The 10,564-nt window shown below is 36.3% G+C and overlaps 1 protein-coding gene and 1 non-coding gene across 2 annotated transcripts; one reads left to right on the forward strand and one right to left on the reverse strand.

Annotated features, from left to right (window-relative positions):
- The first annotated feature begins 4,699 nt into the window (after positions 1-4,699).
- Positions 4,700-6,458, forward strand: LOC110093408 (CBL-interacting protein kinase 16). Its single transcript, XM_020818288.2, has one exon. The coding sequence runs from the start codon at positions 4,923-4,925 to the stop codon at positions 6,264-6,266; it is 1,344 nt and encodes a 447-aa protein (XP_020673947.1). The 5' UTR covers positions 4,700-4,922; the 3' UTR covers positions 6,267-6,458.
- Positions 6,459-9,393: 2,935 nt separating this feature from the next.
- Positions 9,394-9,466, reverse strand: TRNAV-UAC. Its single transcript has one exon. It is a non-coding gene; the product is annotated as a tRNA-Val (tRNA).
- Positions 9,467-10,564: the final 1,098 nt, after the last annotated feature.

The following is a 10,564-nucleotide window of genomic DNA, read 5'->3' on the forward strand; positions in this document are numbered from 1 at the left end:
AAGAGAATTTTCTTACATTACATAAAATAGAATATTTGCTAAAGTATGATTTGCAAAACATCTAGTTCATTGTATATTTATTAGTTCTAATTACTTCTTTAACCAGCTTTATATACGCCCAAAACTGAGTGCAAGCACAATGGTGTTCTAGGCAAATATTTCTTCTCAAATCAATAAAGAAGCTTTTCGATGAGTGAGTGAGCAGAATATAACAATAGTTTATTAGATGAACTGTTGTATGTAGAGAAGAATATATTAAATCAATCTTTCAAAACAAAAGTAATATAGAGTCACACGGAAGGGTTGGCGGGACGGAAACGAAGCCAACCAAAAGCCAAATTCAGATGAGCAGCAAAAGAGGATGAGAGAATTCATCCTCATAAATGCCAAAGAGAGGCAATCCAAAAAATTAGTCGTTTGCAACAGAAACTGGCGCGGATAACCGAGAGAGCATCCATGAAGTGGCCGATGTAATTCAAGCATCCAAAAATCAGGTTTTGGACTAATGATTCGGAAATAGCGAACAATATGTGCTCGCAGTGGATAGGACGAATTCAAAATCCAATGATTAGCAGAAAAAAAACCACTAAAAACAAAAGGGAAGAGAAAAAACTTCCCTGATGCCGATGGCGACATCGGGCGCAGGAGGTGAGAAGACGAGCTGAAGCAATAGCTGAGAAAGGGGGCAGTTAGGGCGACAGCCCTAGCAACACGAGGGTTCACACAAGAGCCTGAAGAAGACCCAATTTTGATAAAAAAAAGTTACATCGCTTCTCAAATGAATACTTAGGGTACGTTTGGATGATGATTTTGATTTTAATGGCTTTTAAAAGCAAACTTGTAATATTAAAAAATTTAATAAAAATATATGATAAAAATTTCCCAATTAAAACTTTTTGTTCACGTTCCGGCTGTATAGAAGCAGGCGGAACTCTATATAACCTAGGGGGCAATTGCCCCCCCCTTCAAAAAAAAAAGAAAATTAAGCTTAAAATGGAGAGTAAAAAATTCAGTTTGCACCTCTAAAAAATTTTTAATTTTTGCCCCCTAAAAAACTTCTTTCATAGTCCTATTCATGTGGCTTATTATCATGCTAACATATTCATTATTTTACTTTATCTTACTCGCCAATGCTCTACATATCTATATTTCTTTAATTGCTAGACATAGGATAATGAAGGTCATTTTTTCGTATGCAATAAACTATTATTTTAGAAATACCTTTGAAGTGAGTTAATTAGTGCACAAAAAATCTCTAGGATTTGATTAAGAATATCAATTATGTATATTTCTTTCATGTTCTTGCAATATTTTTTTTGCTTTTTTTTGTAGCTAAAAATGAAGATTTTGATAGACATTTAGTTTGGATTTGGAAGATAAATTTTTTTTTTTTAGATCAAATATAAAGCTAAAAAATTTTAAAACAACTTTTCATAATATTATATATAATATTTTTAATATTTAATTATTTAATTATTTTTATTTTTTATTTAATTATTTTTATATTAAAATTGCCCCCTCAAAATTGGAGCTGGTTTCGCCCCTGTGTATAAGGAATGCACGCATTTCCATTATACGTTGCTCGTTGTATGCTGCTCTTGCATGGCCCATTAGACCTTCATTGAGAGCAACAAAGAAGATATTAGAAACACAATAATATTAGAAAATATTTAACTATAGAAATACATAAAATAGCTGAATTGAAAAGGTCGCCGATCCTCACTCTTTAAATTAAACCTCTCTCTCTAGATCTCTACCTCGCATGCAAATCTTCATTTTTTTCTATAGAGACATGCAAGTTCTAGACTAATCAATCCACACAAGTCCTCTGTCTAACCCTTAATCCTCTTAGATGTTAATTAACGCAAGAGTAGCCAGTTTTCTCATGATCTCTACATTTTTCATTTGAAGAAAAGAATCTTTTTTATGCATAGATAGATGATATGGACATTAATTACATATTTTTAATGAATTATAAAAATATAAATATATTCAATGCATCAAAATAATGATTCGGATCAAATTGATGAAGGTTGATATGTAAGAAAAATCCATCTCGATCTAGCACGAATCTTGAAGCCAGCTTGCATTGGGAACTTTCAAATTGTATTCGACCATCCAAACTCTAATTTAAATAAACTTATAGTCAAATTGAACATCTCAAGGAGATGAACCCATCAACACAAAATTTGGTCCATCTTAGCCCAAATTTGCACAAATCAAATGACCAAAGCCTATATGAAATATTCAAAGCATTAATTGGGAGTTCAAATGATAATCAAATATGACATGTTTATAAGTGACTTGAGCGGCTCGATGAGATGAATCCAACGAGCCCAATAGCACTCAATTTTGACATCTCTAAGCCAATTAAATGATAAACGGTCTATGATCAAGGGAGTCACATTAACCATTCGATAGAACACTCAAACTTGTACTAGATTTTCTTCATATTTATTAAGGATGCCACTCCAAAAAAAATGATAAATAGCCCCCTTTTCTTCACATATAAGAGGATGAGAGGAGATAAGAAAACTTGAGAGCTCTCTTGTACTCTCCATATGGCATTGACTATCATCTTGATGACTACGGTCCTTCCAATCTCTATCACCCGACTATAATTATTTCAACTTACATAGCCCGCTGACTATAATCACTCCGATCATTGATGCCTAATTATGATCCATCCAACTCCGATTCAATGGCCCTAAGGACCAGACAAACAGGCCCATACTCTCTTAATAATAGTTTTCGTGTTGTTCTCCAACTTTATAATGTATTTGATGCGATTTGTATTTGCTACTTTGAGCCATCACCCCTCATCTGAGGAAGGACATTATTTGAAATCAATTATCAACACTAGTGCAAGCAATTCGACTTGGCTAGTCCTCATGGTTTTTCTCTCTTTTGGGGTTTTTCAAATAAAAATTCTGGTCTTTTATACAAGATGCACACTACTCTTTTACCCATCGCCCTCATCTGAGCGCAGCATGTCACCCGGTATATAGTCACGTTATGCAACAAATATGTGATATGTCATATTCTGATTCACCTTTATACAACGTCTGTATCCGCACAGAAAGATGATTTGGGAGATTTTCTTCATATTTATTAAGGATGCCACTCCAAAAAAAATGATAAATAGCCCCCTTTTCTTCACATATAAGAGGATGAGAGGAGATAAGAAAACTTGAGAGCTCACTTGTACTCTCCATCTGGCATTGACTATCATCTTGATGACTACGGTCCTTCCAACCTCTATCACCCGACTATAAATTATTTCAACTTACATAGCCCGCTGACTATAATCACTCTGATCATTGATGCTTAATTATGATCCATCCAACTCCGATTCAATGGCCTTAAGGACCAGACAAACAGGCCCATACTCTCTTAATAATAGTTTTCGTGTTGCTCTCCAACTTTATAATGTATTTTATGCGATTTGTATTTGCTACTTTGAGCCATCGCCCTCATCTAAGGAAGGACATTATTTGTAATCAATTACCAATACTAGTGCAAGCAATTCGACTTGGCTAGTCCTCATGGTTTTTCTCTCTTTTTGGGGGGTTTTCAAATAAAAATTCTAATCTTTTATACATGATGCACACTACTCTTTTACCCATCGCCCTCATCTGAGCGCAGCATGTCATCCGGTACACAACGGTATATAGTCACGTTATGCAACAAACATGTGATATGACGCATTCTGATTCACCTTTATACAACGTCTGTATCCGCACAGAGAGGATGATTTGGGAGAGAGTAAAAAAAATTAAATAAAAATTTTAAACATCCCGTATATATATGAATTTATCTTAATAACTTAAAAGGCCAAAAAAAAAAAAAGACCATTAAAACTTGCTTCAGAATCATTCATTTGTCAACGTCAATTTCTCTTCTCAACAACAAACAAACAAACAAACAAAAAGGGAAACGCATACACGCACACACATTGTTGTGCTTCAGGAGTGTCCACTTGTCCCCACGTTCTTGCGGGAGGTGGGCCCAATACTCCGAAGCCGTTGCCGACCTCTCCTACTCAGATACTTTGCACTAACAAAAAAGCAATCCTAATTGGCTTTATTTTTTTCGGATTAATGAAAAATAAATAAAATTATGTCAGAAATTTGGAAGAAATTATCATTAATTTATTTTAAAATTAATATAATATAAAAATTCAACAATTAACATTTATCTTAAGTTAGATCTATTAATATTTAATTTATTTATAATGTAATTTATATTAAAATATTATGATATTTTTTCCTTAAAATAATAGCAATCAAATACATTATTTTCATACTCATCTCAATTTAACTTTTAAAAATGTTTAAAATTTATAGATTTTACATTATTAAATTCTTAATTTATATTTAGTCATTCCTCATTGCTTCTCCAAGGCAATTTTTTTATAACAACATTTCAACTAATGAGTTTTTTTGGGAGACTTTACAGCCAATCAGAGTTCACATTTAAATTTATTTTTTGAATAATTAAACTCAATATAATATACAAATCTTAGCTTAACACTCATAGTTTAATTTAATATTTTAGCCAAAAAAAGTACAAAAATAGTTATAAATTATCTGATCTTAAATTAATATATTTATAAATTATAATTAACACATAAAAGTACTGCTGGTTTAAATTTAATTAAAAAATAAAATCTCACAACTGAGACCTTATAAATTATTACCTCCCTATCCAATCATAACTCTGGAGCATCTCCCCCTCAAAAAAATAAAACAGTTTTGTATTCTCTGTTTTATAAAAACGCCGTCCATCCGCCCACCGGAAACCTATGGAGCCCTACCCACACTCTCCGGCGACGCCCACCGTTTCCCCTCCCACATTTTAATTAAACTCCCTTCTTCCTCTCCCCCCAACTCTCAACCCAATCGCAGACATCGCTTAACACGATGGTAACCGATGAGGATCCCTCACCGCCGGCGACTCCCACCGCCACTTCCGATCCAAACCGAAAAGTTTTGTTCGGCAAGTACGAGATGGGCCGACTATTAGGTCAAGGCACTTTTGCTAAGGTGTACCATGGCCGGGATCTCTGCTCCAGAGAAAGTGTTGCTATCAAAGTCATCAGCAAGGATCACATCCGGCGAGAATCCTGCTTGTCCGCACAAATTCAGCGCGAGATCTCCATCATGAGCCTCGTCGGCCACCCCAACGTCGTCGAGCTCAAGGAGGTGATGGCCACTCGATCTCGTATCTTCGTTGTCATGGAATTCGTGCGCGGCGGCGAGCTTTTCTCTCTCGTAGCCCGCGGCCGCCTTCCCGAGGTTCTGGCCCGACGATATTTCCGACAGCTGATTTCCGCCGTTGATTTCTGTCACTCCCGCGGAGTTTCTCACCGGGACCTGAAGCCGGAGAATCTTCTTCTCGACCTCTCCGGCAATCTCAAGGTCTCCGACTTCGGGCTCTCAGCCCTTCCAGATCAGCTCCGGCACGACGGTCTTCTGCATACGCAGTGTGGCACGCCGGCGTACGTTGCGCCGGAGGTGCTCCGGAGCAAGGGATACGACGGCGATCGGGCTGATATATGGTCCTGCGGTGTTATCCTGTTCGTCCTCCTTGCCGGATTTCTTCCTTTTCAGCACGAAAATCTGATGCGAATGTACAGCAAGGTGTTCCGCGCGGATTATCAGATCCCGCCATGGTTTTCCCCTGACGCCCGCCGGCTGATTTCCCGACTCCTAGTCGCCGATCCGAAAGCTCGGATCTCTATCCCTGAAATCCTCCGCCACAGCTGGCTCCGCTGCAGCGATTTCCCGTCGCCGATCTCGATTTTACCGCCGATTTCTCCTCCAGCGGCGGAATCGGACTCCGAGGGGAAGGAACAAGGCGATTCGCCCAGATTCTACAACGCGTTCGAGTTGATCTCGGCCATGGCCGGAGGTTTCGATTTGTCTGGAATGTTCGAAGGAGAAGGGAGGAGGAGGAAGAAGGGGACAATTTTCATGTCGCGTCAATCGCCTGCGGCGATCGTGGAGGCGTTAGAGGGCGCTGGAAAGGGGCTAGGCTTTGGAGTGGCGAGGGGTGATAGATGGGGGTTTAAGTTGAGGATGGAGAGGATAGAAGAGGGGAGAATGGGAAAGTTGGCCATTACCGCGGAGGTTTTTGAGGTAGCGGCGGGTGTCGCCGTCGTCGAGTTTTCGAAGAACTCCGGCGATACCCTCGAGTACGCTAAATTTTGTGAGGAGGATGTACGGTCTAGATTGAAGGATGTCGTGTGGGCCTGGCCGGGGTGACGGGGGGACCGGCGATATCCGGTATTGGATAGGTTTTTTTAATGACGTGCAGGCCACTCGGATTCTGTGAATACTGCCGCGTGGCTAGTGTCCTGTGGGACCAATGGGCTGAAGGAGCTTTGACTTTTTTGTAAATATCTATTTGTGAGATATTTGTGACGAGATGCGCTGGACATAGATTATGTATAAAAAGTAGCATGCAAAGAGAATTAATGAGTAATGTTTTTTTTTTAATATTCATAAATTTAGATATTTAAGAGGAATTCTCTTTTATATATCATAAGAAAATTTATTTGAGCAAATATAAATTTTAATGAAATTTCTAAATTCTAAAGCCTCTAAATATTATGATAAAAGTTTTTAGAAATAATTATGAGATATTTTGTTATATTTTTTCAGCAAATTTATAATCGAGATAATACAATTTAACTATATAACTAATGTCAATTACGATCACTCAGATATTAGGAATAATAATTGAAAATTTTATTAAAATTCATATTATTTTTTTACACTTGCTGTTATGATATAAAAAACTATCACTACTTTTACTATCATAGCTTGTACAACAAACTCACTAACTTCATCTTCTCTATAGTAATTTTTCTAGATGGAGTAGAGTAGCAATGAATTTCCCCATCATACAAAAACTTAAAAAACTAAAAGTATAAATAATCATGGCAAAGGTTCCTAGGATCTTAAAATGAGGAATGAGGCTTCGTGCAAGGCAGTTATTGTAGTCCTTCCAAAGAATGAGATTTAGATGACATAATGTTATGGCGAACATGAGATTGAAAACAATCAAAATGCGTAAGATGGATGAATGATTTTACGATATAAAATTTAAAGCTAGTTGGTATTTGTTGAATAATAGACTTTGTCTGATTTAATTATGGTTTTCATGACATGGACCTTATGGGTAGATCCTAGAATGTGGTGGGGATGCTTACATCTTGAATGTTATGACTAAGGAAGCTAGGTTTTGTGTCGAGGAATGGATGCAAGGCAATGAAAAGATGAAGAGGTTCTTAAAGAGGCTATGATGAGTATGTACAAAGCAACTCCCTCATAAGTGCCCCACTTTTTTAGCCTTCACTCCACTGTTGCCTTAAAATCTAAAGAAGATCATATATAATGATTTTTAGGCCCTATACAATTTTAAGAATTATGCTCGTTATATTACATACTTTGAATAATGCACTCTAGTAGATGGAGGTTTGCTCATACAGCATCGAGAAGTTTCTATCATAGTTTGATATGTAAAGTGAGAATAGTGCTTTGAGGGACCTTGTGTTAGGCTTGAGTCAAGTGATTGCCAGAATGAATACTCTTAACAAAAATTGTGCCTAATATGTTAACAATCATAAGGAGATAATATTTATTGAGATTAGTGCTAATCATGCTAATATGCTCCAAAGAGGCTACAACCTTGAAAGCAACATTATATCATTTCTAGTCACCATGGGTGCCCCATACACGAAAATTTAGATGGTTATTATATAGCTCACCACCCAATCTTATTGAGTAGAAAATATGATCAATTGAGAATTATCAGAGAGTTCATCAATCGATCTAGTGATTGACGGACTAAATTGCGAGTTCAAGATGATGGCGGCTAAGGTCACTATATTTTCTGATTATGGAGTCTCACTCATGATTGCAAAAATATAAAGACCAACATCTATTCGGCCAACCTTAATCAAATTGAAGGGCTTATTGATATTTTTATTTGATGTGTTGAGTTATAAATACTCTTATAGAGCCAATTATGAAAACCTATGATTGGAGTTGTTATATTATGAAATAATCATCACAATGAGATTGATGGCAACAATGCTAAAGTTGATGATAATTATCATAGTTGGTGACAATGATGATGATCAAGATTGGTGGCAATCGGCATTAGTGCTAATGACAATAACATGTGTCAATGTTAGTGGCAAGATTGATCAGGGTTTAAGGCGAGCGATAAGTTAGTGCATCTTGTGGTGGTGTACATTCAATGTTGCAATATATGAGACCAATTAGTCAACCCCAATCAAATTAAAGGGCTCACTGATGTTGTTAACTAATTTGTTGAGCTATAGATCCTTATTGAGACAAAGAGGGCCATTTATGATCAATGATTATTTGATTGGCATCATCATCACAATGAGGTTGGTTAACTTTGTGTCATTATTACAACCTTATAAATGGTAGTGGACATTGTGTGTTAAGTGTGGATCTTGAAGTCTTAAGAATTCTCTACCAATCCCTCTCCTATTAGAAAGCTTTAAATATATAAATATAAAATATGATATATTTATATATTTTTATAGAGTGTATTTAATCATTTTAACAAAAATTAAGAACTCTAGAATGTTTGGAGTTATCGTTTGATTTGATAATAATGATAAAAAATTTTAAATATTATTTAATATCTTAAATATGCAAAAATGAATGAAAAACATATTGAAATTCACCCTAATATCATTTTCATCAAGACATCTTCACAATATTTTTCCTCAAATATTCTTAATTTTATTTCCGCGAACTTAATGTCGAGCTCTATTTATATTATTTATATTATTTCTATTTATTAATTCTATAATCAAATATTAATTATTTTTATCAAGCTTATTCACAAGTTCACTATCGAACACGAATCGAGCTTCTTATCGAGCTTAATGTCGAGCTTGTTCACGAACTTCAAATGATGTTGTTCGCGAACATAAATGAGCTGAACGCATTAGTGTTCAAGCTTGTTTATTTAAGAATCGAGTATTTAAAATATTGTTCAAGTTTGTTTGTTTAGTTAATTAAACGATCACGAACGAGCTTTAATCGAACCGAACAATAAGTGGCTCGTCGAACGTTTGGTTCACTTGCAGCCCTACTAAGAAATGCTTAACCATAAACAATCAAAATGTTTTTTTTTTTTCCGGAAAACCTCTCGTTCCAAAATGTAAAATATTATGAAAATTTTTTAAGGTTTGTAAAATCGTAAAATATTCATGCATCCAATAAAATTTTTTAAATTATCTATTATTGAAAGATAATTCATAGCCGCATTTTGAAATTGAAAGTTTTTTTTTTTTGGGAGAAAAATTGAAAGTTTATAAATCAGAAAGAAAAGAAAAACGTAAAATGTTGCTGCCCAGGATCGAACTGGGGACCTTTAGTGTGTAAGACTAACGTGATAACCACTACACCACAGCAACTTTTTACTTGTTTGCATAAAATGAATTATATAAATAAAACGCCGTGCTTTAAGTTTTAAATTTTAATTCCATTTTATTTAAATTTATTTTGCTTATTTCTAGTTCATATAAACTTTATTGTTAATATATTTGTTAGAATGCGCCATCCGTTAATATAAGATCGTGCATTTTGTGTTTTTAGTTGTGCTTTAAATTAATTATTATTTTAATATAGGCTAGAAATTATATAGGGAAGTATTTTTATTTTTTCTTTGTTTTTTAAGTTAAGTTTTGATACATCATCAAAAAATTACATTGATCGAGCACGAATCTTGGGGCAAAATCAAGACGGAAATTCAAAAATTAAATTCAGGATCATCTGAACTCTGATTTCAGTAAACTTATAGTTGAACTGATCGTCTCGGAAATACGAACCCAACGACACCAAATTCAACTCAATCCGAGCCCAAATGGGTCTGAATAGAAGACTCGAAGCACTGTTGGAAGGTTCGAATCATAATTTGAGTTACCAAACAGTCTCCAAATTTGACGAGCTTATAATCAAATCGAGCATCTTGATGAGACGAATCCAATGAGCCCAAGATCACTGAATTCTGACATCATTAAGACCTTCAAATATCTAATGAATGGTGCGCAATCATGGGATTCAATATCAGCCATCCATTCAACCACTCCCCATTTGCCCCTGATCTCACACCTATTTACGAGCTATGGCACTCCAGAAAATCTATAAATAGAGCCCTCATTTCTCATGAGAGGGAGGAAGAAGCCAAGAGAGAAGAAGGAAGAGAAGGAAGAAAGCTCCAGTCGCCTAGCTCCTCCTCGACCACCGCCGGACCACTAAGGGACGTCAGAGTGTTGTCGTACCACCGCCAGACCACCAAGGGACGCTGGAGTGCTGTCGCACCACCACTATAGTTCTTCCACACCACCGACGGACCACCAAGGGACATCAAAGTTCCATCCGAAGCTGAAGTACCCCTTGACGCGGAAGTGCCACTGCCGATCCACCGCCTGACACCGGAGTGCCGCCGGACCACCATCTGACAGTGGAGTGATGTTGGACTTTCGCAAAACTCTCAGTTGATATTTGTAATC

This window comes from Dendrobium catenatum, unplaced genomic scaffold (assembly GCF_001605985.2).
Source record: "Dendrobium catenatum unplaced genomic scaffold, ASM160598v2 fragScaff_scaffold_1038, whole genome shotgun sequence".
Classification (NCBI taxonomy): domain Eukaryota; kingdom Viridiplantae; phylum Streptophyta; class Magnoliopsida; order Asparagales; family Orchidaceae; genus Dendrobium; species Dendrobium catenatum.